Genomic DNA, 17,180 nt, shown 5'->3' on the forward strand with positions numbered 1-17,180 from the left:
CTTCTGAAACACATCATTACACGTACTAGCCTGTCTCTTCATGAAGAAAATTGAGTTGATCAGGGATGTAAAACCGGTCCTAAGTTCAACTGCATGGAACCAGTTCTGGCCGCAGTGTTGTCAGACCGTACTTCAAAAGAATAGCACGTTCAACTTCGCAACTTTAGTGAACAACTACAAGACTTAACCTATTTCGGACTATGTGTAACCTTATCTAAATTTGGGAGAGGAATAGCAGAAGGTTACCTTATTTTTTCTCTCCCTATCATTTTTGATGATGTAATTATTGTATGAATCAATAAAGAATAAGTCAGATACACTTCAACTGTCAGAATTTAATGAATGGGAAGCATTCATTCAAAGTAATGCTGTTCGCATACTGAAATCGATTGTGGAGTGTCAGAATTATTTCAATGGAGAGCATTTGAAGTCAGTTTTGTTTGAAGAAGTGCTGAAAGCTTGAAATGAATATTTTACACTAGCTCAAATCCACCAGGACAATTAGTTTCAAAAAAGAGCCTCATAACTTCGAAAAAAGAAGAAAAATAAAGAATACGATAAATCATTGGATGAATGCTAGAGGGAGAAAAACGAGAGAGCGAAGAGAAGAGATGAAGAGAGAGAGAGAGTGAGTGAGTGAGTAAGTAGGAGAGAGAGTGAACGAGAAAGAGATGAAGAGAGAGAGAGAGTGAGTGAGTAAGTAAGTAGGAGAGAGAGAGAGAGTAAACGAGAAAGAGATGAAGAGAGAGAGTACGAAAAATCATGAGACGAATGCGAAATGGTGAAGAAAAGAGAGAAGAACGAGAGAGGAAACGAGGAGAGATTAAGTTAGAGAGAGATGAAGAAAGAGAGTGTGAGAGAGAGTCAGATAAAGAGAGACAGAGTGAGTGAGAGAGTGTGAAAGAGACATAACTCATTGAGTCAATATTAACTTAGCAACATGCTCAAAAGAACCCAGACTATTTGTTTCGAAAGAAGAGCCTTACTCACACTATAAAAGAAGTAGAAAAATGAAACCCATAAAATGAATAGAGTGGGAAGAAGTGACTATAGAGAGATTTAGTCGAACAAGAAAGTCGAAAAATAAATGTGAGGGAGTAGGAGAGAATGAGGGAGAGAGAGAAAAACGGAGTGGATGTGGAAGTAGAGAAAGAGAGGATGAGTGAGTGGATGAGGAAGTGGAAAAAGATAAATTCCTGGCACAGAGAGACTGGAAGGTAATAAATACATGTCGAATATATATGACAGTAAATATATTATTGAATATTAAATAATTATTATGAGAGAGGAGAATTCAAAAATTATATTTTTACAACATATTGAAGTAAGTTGTTGAAGGTGATATCAATTTAATATTTCGTAACTTTACGACTCCAAAGAAAGAAGAAAATCTCTTTCATGAAAATACAATAAAATATAATAAATTATGAGGATGAAGGAGAGAAAGAGTGAATCATTTGACAGATATCATTTGATCAATTTCATATTTCGTAACTTCACTACTCCAAAAACAAACAGATCTCTTTCATGGAAATTGAATAAATAATAAATTATGAGAATGAAGGAGAGAAAAAGTGAATCATTTGACAGATAGATGAATTTTATGGTGTGATATTTAATATTATTTGTTGATAGAATAGAAATGTTGAAGATTTGAATGAATCAAAGCCCTATCCAATGCTTCCTCTCTCCTCCAACCACTCTCCAGCAAGTCAGCCGCTATTCTATCTCCCCACCTCATCATAGGTCTACCTCGTCCTCTCACACCATCCAAAACCAAATCCTGCACTCTTCGTCCAACATAATCCTCCTCCCGTCGCTGTACATGCCCAAACCACCTCATCCTTGTCTCCAAATTTTTTCTGTTTCTCCAAATTTCCTTGTCTCCATTTTCGTTTAATAATAATTACTGGAAATAGTTAATGTTGGGCTGAAACTTAGTAATTGTAAAACTGAATCAAGTTGGAATGAAAACAATGTTGAGGAATCGTATTATTGAGTAGTCCTGAATTCTAATAATTATTGTGAATTATGAACCAAATAAAATTGATAAACAAAGAAAAATCATTTTCAAGAGCTACGATCCACCAAAATCTATTCGGCGAGCGCTGGTCTATAAGATACATCGACCTATGAGCTTATAGATTGAAAGTCTTGCTTATAAAAGGAGAGTAGACAAATAGGCCTTGCTGTCTTGTCTGTTAACAGGCCGTGAATTCCCAAACCACAGTCAACTAAAAACTACCTACATCTAGTATAAAAAATTATATATAACCACAGGTAATAACGCACATTGTGTTCCCTCATCAATCTGTGCTACTAATATAGTTAAAGTGACTGTGGAAGAGGGAGGATTTCTTTGTCTAACAATCCCTGCGTTTCTCCCTTTTTTCTCTTCCTTCTCCTTGCCCTCACCCAAATCATAACCCTTCCAGTGCGTAGTTCGTGACATAGACGCACTTTACATCACGCACCGCGTCACGCAATAATCAATGCGTTACGAGTTTGAAAGCGTGAACGTGATGGAATACCAAAGGGTGTGCTCTTTAGTTGCTACAATAATTTTTGTTATTTGATTTTTTCCAAAAAAGTTTTATTTGGTTATGGTCGATTATACAGTAATATTGGGGGACCGAGCTTTGCTCTGGAGTGTAAAAGCATAGAAAATTTGTAACAAAAGATTGAATTTATAGTTTATATTTATTTATTCATTTTCTCAGTCGTACAATTATTTTTACAGTTATATGAGGAGGCACAACATGCCCAAAACTGTCCCTTTTCAAATTTATACTACAGTCCAAATCAAAATCTAGGTAGAGCTACTATCACTCATCAAAATGACAATTTATTCACACTTCAAAAAACAAACACATCATCAATATTACAAATAGATATACTATGAATTCGATTTAGAATGATATACTACCGGTATGTTTGCTACAATATTTGTTGATATACTATGTAGTATTCTACACTAACAGCATCTAGTTATTATTTTGGACTTTCTGAAGTAAACATGTTTTCTAAAAAAAATAAACGAAAATAAGTTTCTCTTGCTGAATTTTTCTTCTCGTGAGATCAGCTGAATGATCCCACACATGCACTCGTTCACTCACTTTATTAAGTCACTCACTTTATTCACTATAATACGAACGTATTTATCCTTTTAATGTCCTTCAGTGAGTTATCCCAGGGTTGAGACATAGTGCAATCGAATTTTCATATCATAAACCTACTTTGTTCCAAATTTCGTGAGAATCGTTAGAGCCGTTTTCGAGATCCTGTATATATATATATATATATATAATATATATATATATTATATATATATATATATAAACATAAAACCATCTAAACATCTAAACATCTAAACATATAAACAGAAATTGCTCGTTTAATAGTTGTCTCCCTTACTATGAAAAATTAGATACTTGAGATAAATCTAACAAATAAGTAAGTGTCGTGATTATCAGTGACAATTACAATATAGTCTTTAGTCTGTTCTAATCGTTCATTAAATCTTGTCCAAAAATAGTATTCTATCAATGAAAGGTAAATACGATAATGAAGAAATATTCTGTGCGCCTATTTCAGACAATAAATTCATCAATATTATCCTCCTCAGTTAATCACTATTTCTTCATCATCCGCATAAATCACCAACAAATTAAACCAACGCCACCATCTCAATCAAATAAAATTCATATTATTCAAATTAGTCCGTTTCCAGTAATTTACAAAATATTAGACTATAGTGAGGTCCACGTTATAACGGCAGTGTTTGATTAGCAATGGTATTGCTATCCTTGTCTAACATTCAACACAGCGGATAGCGCTATCTCTTCCTTGCTTTGCTCTGTTGCCAGATCGTCTTTAAACAATGTAGAATTTATAATTGATTAACAAAATATTTCATCTTAATTCATAATGAAATTATTAAAAAATATAATTTCTTGCTTAATAAAATATAATTGATTATTTTAAACGAGAATGAACAGTTAATATTATATCAATAAACCTGTATCAGCTACCGTCTATAGAAGACATTGACAAGACAGAGGATCGGAAACGTTGTTCTCCTATCTTTCTTCACTGCCATTATAACGTGGACCTCACTATAGTTGCGATATCACAATTTCCATCGAATCAAATTCAAATTATTCAAATGAGACCATTTTCAGTAAATTACAGAATATTAGTTGCGAACCACGAATAATTTCAGAGCTATTTGATACTCCATTCATGAATTTTGGCCGACTTATTGAATAAACTACGATTTTACTATATTGCTGCCTGATATTCACTACAATCTGTCAGTATTCCTTATGGGACAACAGTAATGCTTCCCATTTGAACATCGCTGACAGTTGCGTGACACTCAATAATCAACCTGTTTCCGTTTCTCTCGCATTGTTTATTCATAATTTCTGTCAAAGAAACCAATTTTCATGAGAGTGAGTGAGAGAGATGGAGTGACAGACAGAAAGAGAGAGAGTTAGTGCGTGGGAGAGAGGGTGTGAGAGAGATATGGGAGAGAGATGGAGTGACAGACAGAAAGAGAGAGAGTGAGCATGAGTTTGAGAAAGAGAGAGACAGAAATTTGTTTGCTTTCTACTTTCTAGAATATAGTAAGATTCACACTGAATTGTCATCATTGATTTAACAAGAAGTAATGATGCTATTTATGAGGAATACTGCGACAGTTTTATGCGAATATTTCTAGCAAAACTCCTCACTAAAGAAAAAGGGGGAATGAAAACAATTGAAAACCATAACTTTTTCCCCTCTTGTCACTTGGTTTTCTTCTTTTTCTCCTGCTTCTCTTCCTTCTCCTCCACCTTCTTCTTCTTCTTCTTCTTCTTCTTCTTCTTCTTCTCTTCTTCTTCTTCTTCTTCTTCTTCTTCTTCTTCTTCTTCGTGATTCTCCCTTATCGTTTAGCTGCAAGCGTTTTTCTCCCTCCACTCTCAAGTCATTCGTCATGCAAAATTCAAAGCCAAACAGCAGGCGCCACTCAAAACTCAATAGAGAAGGGTTGAAAAGTGCACACACAAAAGTCAGTCAAGTTGGCAGCCCTGTTAGATTGCGCGCTAAATAATTCGGCGCCAATTTCAAAACTGGCGCGCGCCGGCTTTTGAAAAGAGGAAGTTGGTGGTATTTTAATGGGTTTGGTCATTCCGGTGATGCAAATAGGTTGAGGAGGTTTGGAGACTGTTATCACGACGGGTTTTGATGGAATTTGGTTATTAGATTTGAATATTTCATTGAAAGTCCTGTCAAGAGACGAATCATTCACCTCAGGCCTACTTGGAATTTAATAATTATTAAAATTTAAAAGGCTTTAGTTTAACCGGAAGCTCTGCTTTTGTCCACATTCCTTGCTTGATGAGAAAAATTAAACTAAATTTTGTTCAATTGAAATCATATGGAAAAAAATCAGCTGAAACCACCTGGCTTGTCTTCTTTGAAGATGATCATACTATTGTTTTTGTAGTGGAATTCACTTTCAACTTTCACTGATCCTTCTTTCATAACGTCAATACTTTCCATTGAACCAATGCTGACATATTAAATTGAATCCCACTGAATTCATCACAATAAAAATTCATTCTGAATTATTCTGAAACGGAAGTGGATAACCTCTTGAAACTTTTGGAGGTAAACACTCAAATAATTGATTTCTATTTCCTGTCTGTAGCAGTAAGAAATACTGGATAACTCTCAAAATGTATTTTGAGTAGTTATTCTAGAACAAATTAAGTGGATAACGTTTTGAAACGTTTGAAGGTGAACACAGGAATTGATTTTTATTTTGCTGTCTGTTGCAGTAATTGAAAATGTCGGGAATTCTGGAGAACTCTCCCAACTACAAACTGAACAAGACAGTTCTGGACAAGTTCTTGTCGTTGCCTCAGCCTGAGAACAAAGTGCAGGCCACCTACATATGGATTGATGGCACCGGAGAGGGCATTCGAGCCAAGACAAGGACTCTAGATTTTGTGCCAAAGAGTGTTTCTGGTAAGTGGAAATATTGAATATTAACCTTAAAAATTGCTATAAGACCTACTTAAAGTTCAAGTGATAATTAGGCCTACATGTTTGTAGTTTACATTTGAATTTGTGTCAAAAAAGTGTTTCTGGTGAGTGGAAATATTGAATTTCAATCTCAAAAATTGCAATTAAACACTCTAAAGTTTAAGTAAAAATTACAAATGATAGTTTACATTTGACTTTGTGTCAAAAGAGTATTTCTGTTGAGTAAAAATATTGAATTTTAAACACACTAAAGTTTAAGTGATAATTACAAGTGATAGTTTACATTTGACTTTGTGTCAAAAAAGTGTTTCTGGTGAGTAAAAATATTGAATTTCAATCTCAAAAATTTCAATTAAACACACTAAAGTTTTAATGAAAATTACAAGTGATGGTTTACATTTGACTTTGTGTCAAAAAAAGTGTTCCTGGTGAGTGAAAATATTGAATTTCAACCTTTAAAATCTGCTATGAAACTTACTAAAGTTTAAGTGATAATTACATGTTTGTAGTTTACATTTGACTTTGTGTCAAAAAATGTCTCTGATGAATGGAAATATTGAATTATGATTCAAAAACTATTTTATAGAACGCATCACTATGTAAGTGATAATTAGGCTACTGTTTGTAGTTCAGATTTGACTTTTTTGGCCCTTCAGAATAATTTCTTTAATATGTGAATATTTCCTATTCCAGTGATAATAATGTGAAATATTTACTTCTATGTTTGGTTTTGAAGCATCTAAATTTGAAATGTGTAAAAATAATTGAGGACTGAAAATTTTCTGAAGTGAAGAACTATAAAAGGCTCAACTCACACTTACGCGACTCAGGTCGAGAAGAGACTCGACTCTAGTCGAGAGCATGTGTTTTCAAATGGTGACAGTCGCGGAGACTAGAATCGACTGGTCTGAGTGTCACCATTTGGAAACACATGCTCTCGACTAGAGTCAAGTCTCTTCTCGACCTGAGTCGCGTAAGTAGTGTGAGTTGAGCCTAAGACTTAACCTATTTCGGACTTTGTGTAACCTTATCTAAATTTGGGAGAGAAATAGCACAAGGTTGCCTTATTTTTCTCTCCATATCATTTTGATTGAGTAGCCTACTTATTGTATGAATCAATCAAGAATAAAGAATAATAAAGTATAAAGACTGACTCAAAATATGTTTCTGGTAGGCTAAGTAAAAATATTAAATTGAGATTGATAAATTCCCATAATGCATTTATTAGAGTGTAAGTAACTATTGCATAAATGATTGTGTAAATTTGTATAGGATTGATAAATTCAGATAAAACGCATAAGAATGTGAGTAACTATTTAATAAATGATCGTGTAGTCTACACATACACATGAAATTGATGTCATAAATTTTTTATGTTGAGTAAAACTATCAACTCATTGAGATTGAAAAATTGTCATAAAACTCATCTGAATTTGAGTAGCTATTACATAATTGTGTAGTCTACACTAATCTTGACTTTGTCTTCATTTTGTGATGACTGAAAATATCAAATTGGAATGAGAAAATTCCAATAAAATTCACTACACTTTGATTATCACATGATTGTGTAGTCTACTCTTGTCTTTGTGCCTAAAGTGTTTCTGGTATGTTGAACTATTAAGATTGATGTGGATATCTATGGAGAAACACTTCATAATTACTCTTCTGTTGAAGTTGAGACACTTTTTTCAAAGTAAATATTGATTATACACTTACAGTACTTTCTTACTGGTGATAGGCTAATGAATCTCCTTGTCAGGAGTGAAATGCATTTACTCCTTTATTAAATTACAAATTACTTTCTCAATAAAAAAAGGAGTTCGAGTATGAATGGAACATAGTGGCTCAACTTGAAATTTTTTTATTTATTTTATTTTAATATTTTATTCTCAACAAAAGTATAACAAAAACAATGTAATACAGTTGAAAAACGTCACAGATAAATAACATAATAACATAAAATATCAATCTTAAAATAAAATTCTAATAACATTTAACAATTATTCATTAAATTTAGATGACAATTTTTTCACTCTAACAAGAATTCGTCAACCTCATAGAAAGCCTTCTCACTGAGAAAAGAATAAAGTTTTGTTTTGAATTGTTTTTCTTCAACAATACTTCTCAAATCAGCCGGAAGTTTCGCAAAAAACTTTTGTCCCCTATAAGTAGGTGTTTTCTCAAATACACTCAGCCTATGTCTCTTAACTGAAATGTTATTCCTTCCTCTAGTGTTATAGCCATGAATATCTGAGTTAACTTGGAATGAATTCAACCTATCCTTCACATGTAATATTGATTTGAAAATGTACAATGATGGAACAGTTAAAATACTTAGGCTACTAAAAGACTCCCGACATGTCTGTGGAAATTTGAGCCCTTCCAGGTATCTTATTGCGGACTTTTGCAGAACAAAAATTCTTTGAATGTTTTGCTTCGAGGTACTCCCCCATAATTCAATGCCATAAGTAATGTGGGATTCAATCAGTGCATAGTAGACACTTTTTGCTGTTGTTTTAGGCACCCGTTTAAACAATATTTCTAAATGCAAAAAGTGACCTACTCAATTTCAATGATATCTTGTTTACATGATCCCCCCAATTAAGCTTGGAATCCATCGACAAACCTAACATGTTCACAACAAATGTGAATATATTGAATTATCACAATATATAAGATTATCACTATGTTTTTATCTCAAAGATTACAACTATGTGAGAATATCAAAATGTTTGATGAGACGTCAACTTATTGAATGTCTTTAAAGAATCATTTTCCTACGCTGATAAATCCTAAACATTCATTGTATAATCATTGTGATTTTCTTGTTTGAAACAGAACTGCCAATCTGGAACTACGACGGCAGTTCGACCTACCAATCGGAGGGCAGCAACTCTGACACATACCTCTACCCAGTTGCCATGTACAATGACCCCTTCCAGAGAGGAAACAACAAACTTATCATGTGTGACACATACAAGTACAACCATCAGCCAACAGGTAAACTGAAATAAAAATAAATTAAACAAATCCTATACTATTAAACGAGAAACTTCTGTTTAGATGTTTATATGTTTGTATTCACCGGATCTTGAAAACGGCTCTAACGATTCTCACGAAATTCAGAACATACCGTAGTTGGTTTATAAAGATTCGATTGCACTGGGTCTCATTCCTGGGAAAACTCGCTGAAGGACATTGAAAGGATAATTATTATTCATCCTTGGAAAAACAGCTGATAATAATTATTTCGTCGTCTGTTGGTGATGGAAGTGAGTGAGCGAGTTCAAGTGTGTGGGACTGTGTCAAAATTATGACTCAGCTGTTGAACTTTTGTAATCATTCAATCAGGTAGTTAGTGCCGGTTGCAAAAAAGCCGGGTTAATTTCAATCCTGATTAATTCCAGTAGATCCATCTTTTTTAAATGATCTTCTCTGATTTGGTTCACATGAAGTTAATCAGGATTAAAATTCAACCGGCTCTTGTGCAACTGGGCCTTTTTGAGGGAAATTTTTGCATTCCTCTGGGATTTAATCTCAATTTCCTGTGATCAGATAAAACATTTCTGTATGAATGTTATTATAATCTCCTTTCGTAATAATTTTTTTCATGCTTTTGTGCTCCAGAGCAAAGCTCGGTCCCCGATATTAATAAAATAAAATAAAATGAAATCAGACAAAATAATAAAATAAAATATAATATAATATATAAGTAGGAGGTAGTAGTTTAAATTCAAATTCTAACAGCTACACCACCAACCAACAGATGATGAACTAAAATCAAATAAAATTGAATTATTAGATAAAAATTGAATAAATATTTAATAAATAATCACCAACAGCTGAACCAAAATCGAAACAAATCAGACACATAATAAAATAAAATATAATATGATAAATAGGAGGTAGTAGTAAGAATTCAAATTCTAACAGCTACACCACCAACCAGCAGGTGAACTATAGTGAGGTCCACGTTATAATGCCAGTGGAGAAAGATAGGAGAACAACGTTGCCGATTTTTTCAATTCAAAAAAATAATTCATTCTGCACAACATAATATTATTACAAAACATTGTACTACAGCTAAAAATTCAAAATAAAAAAAAATACTAATGAAAATTATATGTTTTGCTCTAGAGGACAAAAACATAAAGCGAGATAATTATGGGCATACCTAGGCATAAGTCCTATTGGAGTGCACTTCTCTTAAAAAAAAATTAAAGATTCTCTAATCTTTAATCGATTCTCTGTCCTGTCAATGCCTTCTATAGACGGTAGCTGATACAGGTTTATTGATGTAATATTAACTGTTCATTCTCGTTTAAAATAATCAATTATATTTTATTAAGCAATAAATTTTATTTTTTAATAATTTCATAATGAATTTTCATAATTGAGATGAAATATTTTGTTAATTTATTGATAATTCTACATTGTTAAAAAACGATCTGGCTACAGAGAAAAGCGAGAAAGAGATGGCACTATCCGCTGTGTTGAATGATAGACAAGGATAGCAATACAATTGCTAATCAAACAATGTCATTATAACGTGAACCTCACTATAGGGTACATACCCTAAAGTTCCATATGGGCGATTAATTCACTTTTGTTTGTATACTATATATTATGTCCAATTATTATTAATATCCATCCAGTGCTACTTCTCTCAATGATGGAATGAGAATGAATCAACCTATAATTAATATGCTTATTTTTATTGAATGAAGGATTTGAACTCGAATTAATGGTGGAAAAAATTGTAAAGAAAACTTTCTTGTTATTCAATATTGAACATGGTTTTTGTGGTGTTTTCAGAGACCAATCACAGAGCCGCTTGCTTAGAGGCTATGACCAAGGCAGCTGCTCAGAAGCCGTGGTTTGGCATTGAACAGGAGTACACACTTCTGGACATGGAAGGCAGACCTTTTGGATGGCCTAGGAATGGATTCCCAGGACCCCAGGTGAACTTTTATGAATCATAGAACCATATCGTAGACGATATTGAATAATTAGAATTAGAAGAGTCTGTCATAAGAACCCAACAAGAAATAAAAATGATTAACCATGATAATAGATTTTTCCCACAGTTACCTTGAAAAGATGCCATTCCTGCACTGATTACAGAACGCAAAGAATCACTCACTATTCCGCTCTAGTGCGGGAAAATTTTTTCTGAACTCCAGATTTGCAACATGGCAACGCAAAATAGTTGATAGGTTATATGGAACACCAGTGCAGCAAAATCAAAATGAAGTTGGTAACAGTGACTGTGGTATAGTGAGGTGCACGTTATAATAATATTAAGGACAACGAGGACAGCGACATGAGTGACAGCCGCCCCTTCATTCAAACACTACTACATTATTCAATTTGACAATAAATTAAGGTTCTTATTAATAATAAAATTACACCGAAAAACATTTGATGGATTTCAGGCAATTTTACCCATAATTACCCACTTTTCATATTCAATGGTAACTGTAGAAAAAATTAAATGTGAAATACGTGCGCAAAGTTCCTCTGCTGCACTCAAGAAACCATTCCGCCCTCGCCCACGGCTCGGGCGTAAACGTTTCTTTCGGTGCAGCAAACTGTCACTTTGCGCACTAGTTGCACAAATAACTATTGCATTGGAGATTTGAGAAATACAGTTAGATTGAAGGGGTATGACAACTCTAGATTTTAATGAGAAATAATTCTCCCATAAACAATTATTAACAATTTTGAAGTATTCATCATAAGTAATTTATTACAAAGTATATTATTAAACGTATGGCAGTAGGGACGTATATTTTTCTATAATAATGATTTTATAGGCTTTTATTCTCATAGAATATGCTCCCATAGGCATAAGTAACTATTCAGGTATGTTCAATAATTTGGAATAACAAAAATAAACGCTTGAACCATAGCAACTGATTTTTTCTGTAGCCTTATAAAAATAAATTGAAGAAATATTATAGTTTATTGAAATAATCGAGCGTTTCAAACTGAAAAATATATTATTTTTGAAATGCTCAATTACTTGAATATAACTATCATATTTCTTTAATTTATTTTTATAAGGATACAGAGAAAATCTGTTGCTATGATTCAAGCGTTTATTGTTGTTATTCTACATTATTGAACATACTGGTATGTTATATATTCTTCAGTATATTATATAGGTATTATATGATATACTTGATAACATGGCAGAAACATCAGTCCAACAAGTAATTAAATCACGAGGTTTGGAGGCTTTAGGTTGAACAACAATACTTACAGAAAAATAAGTGAATTAAGTATTAATTTTCAATGTTTTGTAAGAATTTCAAGGGACCATACTCTACTGTGTAAAGTTGGTTCACGAGTATTGGGTTGATTTATTATATATGATCCTTCAAAGTAGATACCTAGTTGATCCAATTTTTGTATTATCAATTTTCCGTAATTTAAGGGACAAATAAAAATGTATACTATTGTAATAGTATATTACGCTACAAGCACAGAAAGTTAGTGTTTATGGTATGAGGATAGTTTCATAGAATATGATATCCGAATACCGTAAACACCTTTCTGAGAGAGTCGCGTACGATATTTTTCGCCACACTACAGGTATAGCTGATGCCAAAAAGTTAGGCGATTTCGTGGGTCTCTTGTGCCTTCCAACAGCTGAAGTTGTCAAGTAGAGTTGTCATCTAGCTTGGCAATAAATAGATGCATTGCATCAGCTGTGAGTAGGTTACACCATGTGACCCACGAAGCCGCCTAATTTTCTGGCATCAGCTATATAAGAATAATAAATTGAATAAGAATGTTTTATGAGGGGGGGGAAACTTTGATGTCTTATTTCTCACGAACCAGACGTCGTAGGGTACTCAAAGTGGGGTGAAAATTCCCGATCTCACCCTCCTGAACACAATGCACCATATGGCACAGTTGTCCAAATACATTTTCAAAAATTTTCAAAAAGCGGCCGGAAAGGGTAAACCTGTTCTGACGTCAGACGAGAGTCGTCTGCAAACAATGTCTTCCAGATCTACGTAGGGACTGGAAAACAGCTGCTTTCTGTGCAGTGTGGCGAAAAATAATTTCTCAAGCTAGTATGCTATAGGAGTTGATTAACAATTCAATCAATGGAAGCAGCAAAATTAATGAGTGAATTTGGTATTAATTTAAATTTTTATGTAATTTCAGGGACCGTACTACTGCGGAGTAGGTGCCAACAAGGTGTATGCCAGGGATGTGGTTGAGGCCCACTACAGGGCGTGTCTGTATGCCGGTATCAACATCTCCGGAACCAATGCTGAGGTTATGCCATCGCAGGTCAGTTCAAATATTTCTAGTTTCTTCCTAGATCTAGAGCAATCATCCAATAGATATTTCATAGGTTATGGCAAATTGGACCAAAATATCGGGGGACTGAGCTTCGCTCTGGAGTGAAAAAGCATAGAATTTGTAGAAAGATTGAATTTATGTTTTTTTATTTATTCATTTTCTCAGTTGTACAATTATTTTTACAGTTATATGAGGAGGCACAACAGGCGTATGCCCAAAACTGTCCCTTTTCAATTATACTACAATCCAAATAAAAATCTAGGTTAAGCAACTATCACTCATCAAAATAACAATATTTATTCACACTTCATCATCAATTACAAAAAAATATATACTATGAATTCGATTTAGAATGATATACTATGTTTGCTATAATATTTGCTAATATAGTATGTACTATTCTACACTAACAACATCTAGTTACTATTTTGGACTTTCTGAAGTAAACATGTTTTCTAAAAAAAGAAAATAAGTTTTTCTTGATGAATAATTATTCTTCTCGTGAGATCAGCTGAGGAATATTCTACACATGCACTCGCTCACTCTTTTTCATTACGGTATAGACTGACTTCAAAATTTCCAGCTGTTTTTACAAGGACGTATTTATCCTTTTAATGTCCTTCAGCGAGTTATCCCTGAAGGTAGTGCAATCGAATTTCCATTTATCATAAACCTACTTTGTTCTAAATTTCGTGAGAATCGTTAGAGCCGTTCTCGTGATCCGGTCACATACAGATATATAATATATAAACATAAAAACATATAAACAGAAATTGCTCGTTTGATAGTATAGGATGAGCTGTATAATTGCAGAGGAGCTTTTAATAAAAATCATGATTTTAATAAAGAGCACTTATGAAATGAATTTTAAAGATTTAACTTTCCAACAAATAAAAATATGATAACTTCTTGATCCATTCCGAAGGATCCGAACCGCAATTTATATTAACACACTATTTATTAATGCATTTTCATTTGTTTCATCTTTCTGATCAACCCAGATACAAAATTTTTAGTATAATATGTATATTTGGACTGTAAATTTTTGTGATCTCTATAAAAGTGTTTTATCATAACCTCATTTGGACAATTTTATCAAATTTAGGGAAAGAAACAGTTTTGGGTTTATCCTGTTGATTCTCTCCCAATCATTAATTTGATATTGTGATTGTGGAATGTAATAAATAAATACTATTTGATTGAATGGAATTGAAAATTTCTTTATTCATCAAAATGCACAAAATACATCTGAACAGTGTCAAATTACAACACAAGAATTATTAATATCGTCACAAAATCAACCTTTACACATAAAGAAGTCAAAAAATTTGATAAAAAACAAGATTGAGTGCTTTATTTTTGCAAATTACAATAGGGCACAAGATGAGAGTATCTTCATTGAGTGATTACTTTTGAATACACTCTAATAACTTTCTCTGATTCTTGAATAATGCTTCCACAGTTTTTCATGGTATGAACGATTTTTGGGGGATTTTCCAGTGATAATTCTACTCTAGTACATGGGTTTCCCATAGTTGAGTAGGTTAATTTCCAATAGAATTAAACTCCATAATTTTTTCATAAACCTATTGTGTTGTAGATACTTTGTACTTTTTATGTTTTAATTGCTTGATTGTATTTTTTTAAGGAAAAAAAATATTATTATTAATTCGTAGAATACAGTAGATCTATTTATTGCTGTTTTCATAGTTTTTTTTTATAATCTTCTCAACCACTTTCCTCCTGAAATTTGCATGTTTAAATCTTCATGTTTTATTTGCAAACTTCTTCTTCGTCTTCTTTTTCTTATTCTTCTTCTTCTTCTTCTTCTTTTCTTCTTCTTCTTCTTCTTCTTTTTTTTCTTTCTGCTCAGCAATTTTCCTGTCCAAAATTTTGATCTCTAGAGATGAACTGTCATTAGCATGAACATCATAATCATCATCATCATCATCATCATCATCAATAACTGTTTATTATTGAAATCAATTATAGTATCTAATTATTCTCAAAATTAATCTATTTTTTGTTATTGACGTATCGCAGTGGGAATTCCAAGTAGGCCCTTGCGAAGGCATCGAGATCGGAGACCAGCTGTGGGTGGCTCGCTACCTGCTGCACAGGGTGGCCGAGGAGTTTGGGGTGGTGGTGACTTTGGACCCCAAACCCATGGAGGGCGACTGGAACGGAGCCGGGGCTCACTGCAACTTCTCCACCAAAACTATGCGCGAGGAGAACGGAATCATGTAAGTTTGCTGTTCATTCATCAATTATTTGTCATATTTATCAATGAGAGTACCGTATTTAAGGCTGTGCAAAGGCTAAAAATAAACTTTTTACTAATGATATTTTTCAAAGTTTTTCGATTTGTACATCATCAAGCTATCAAAATGAGAAAGATTTCTCAGGAAATAGTTATTTTCCTACAGTTACCTTGAAAAGTGGCCATTCCTGCACTGATTACAGAACGCAAAGAATCACTTTTCCGCTCTAGTGCGCAAAGTATTAGGTACTTTGCATACTCTTGATACTTTGCTTATTATCTTGCAGCCATCCCAATCAGCTGTTGACATTGTTTGCGTTTATTTTGAATGTGAATTTGTTCTATCTATATTTTTTCTGATTTTCAAATGAATGAAAATGAAAACTCATTAAATTATACATTTTGAATTTTATTAATTATTGATTATTTCAAATAATATTTTTCCATTCATAAATTGATTTATGGAAATGTATGAATTTCAGGGCTACTTATTTTTATTTATAAAATAGAATTATAGTACCCTTTTTCGAAATTGATAATATAAAATAATAGATTAAAACACAAATTATAACAACTAGTTTCGATGTTCCATATAATATTAACTTATATTTAATATAATATTCTCCATATCATATAATATTAACTCATCTAGTAGACTCGGGTAGCATCTCAATATGCCACTACCTATCCTTAGTCATTTCCAAGTAGTGTGAAGAGCTCTGTATATTTCCACTATCAAAAGCAATATGAATAGGTCTATTTCTCTACGGCATTACCTATCATATTCATCATCTCTTCAAATTGAGCAAAATTCTAGCTGAAAATACATTTGTAATTTATTTTGAATATTGTCTTATAATTGTGATTGATGATGATTGATTATATTGATGATTGATTGTCTTATGATTGATTGATGACATGATTGATTGATTTGCAGTGAAATCGAAAAGGCGATTGACAAGCTGTCGAAGCAGCACATTCGTCACATCAAGGCGTACGACCCCAAGGAAGGCAAGGACAACGAGAGGCGCCTCACGGGCAAGCACGAGACGTCAACCATCCACGACTTCTCAGCTGGTAAGATCATAAAATATCATCTCAAGATTTACAGATGGAAATTACTGAGATATTGCAATTATTCAAATGCTAATGAATTAATCATTATTATTAAACGAAAATCTAAATTAAATGCTGTAATTCACACCGAAGACTTCTGCTACTGCAAATATTGACAACAGGGTAAACATCTAGATGGAGATTCGATGAGCGCTACCTACTATTCAAAAATTATTTGTCAGCCCGGGAAATTATTCTAATAATTTTTGAATAGTATGGCTCATCGAGTTTCCATCTAGCTGTCATCAAAAATTATTTGTTAGCCCGGGATTCAAATGCCAGTACCTCCTAATTGCCGGTCAGGAATGCTTCTGGGTGAATTACAGCATTTAATTTGGATTTTCGTTTGAAAATGATAATTATCTCAAGATTTATTGTACTCGTACCTATATACAGTGAGGTCCCCGTTATAATGGCTAGTATTTGATTAAATCACTTTTTTGTTATTAAA

At 33.2% G+C, this 17,180-nt stretch overlaps 1 protein-coding gene across 2 annotated transcripts in view; it reads left to right on the top strand.

The window, feature by feature from the left end:
• LOC111057929 (glutamine synthetase 2 cytoplasmic) overlaps window positions 1-17,180 on the top strand; it is a 54,979-nt gene that overhangs the window by 33,977 nt on the left and 3,822 nt on the right. For both annotated transcript variants that reach the window (XM_039430081.1, XM_039430082.1), the window contains exons 2-7: window positions 5,826-6,015; window positions 8,872-9,033; window positions 10,849-10,994; window positions 13,213-13,341; window positions 15,397-15,596; window positions 16,551-16,690. In XM_039430081.1, the coding sequence (XP_039286015.1) occupies window positions 5,835-6,015; window positions 8,872-9,033; window positions 10,849-10,994; window positions 13,213-13,341; window positions 15,397-15,596; window positions 16,551-16,690 (958 nt within the window). In that variant the 5' untranslated portion in view covers window positions 5,826-5,834. The remainder of the gene's footprint in view (window positions 1-5,825; window positions 6,016-8,871; window positions 9,034-10,848; window positions 10,995-13,212; window positions 13,342-15,396; window positions 15,597-16,550; window positions 16,691-17,180) is intronic.

The sequence above is a fragment of the Nilaparvata lugens genome, chromosome 6 (assembly GCF_014356525.2).
Source record: "Nilaparvata lugens isolate BPH chromosome 6, ASM1435652v1, whole genome shotgun sequence".
Taxonomy (NCBI): domain Eukaryota; kingdom Metazoa; phylum Arthropoda; class Insecta; order Hemiptera; family Delphacidae; genus Nilaparvata; species Nilaparvata lugens.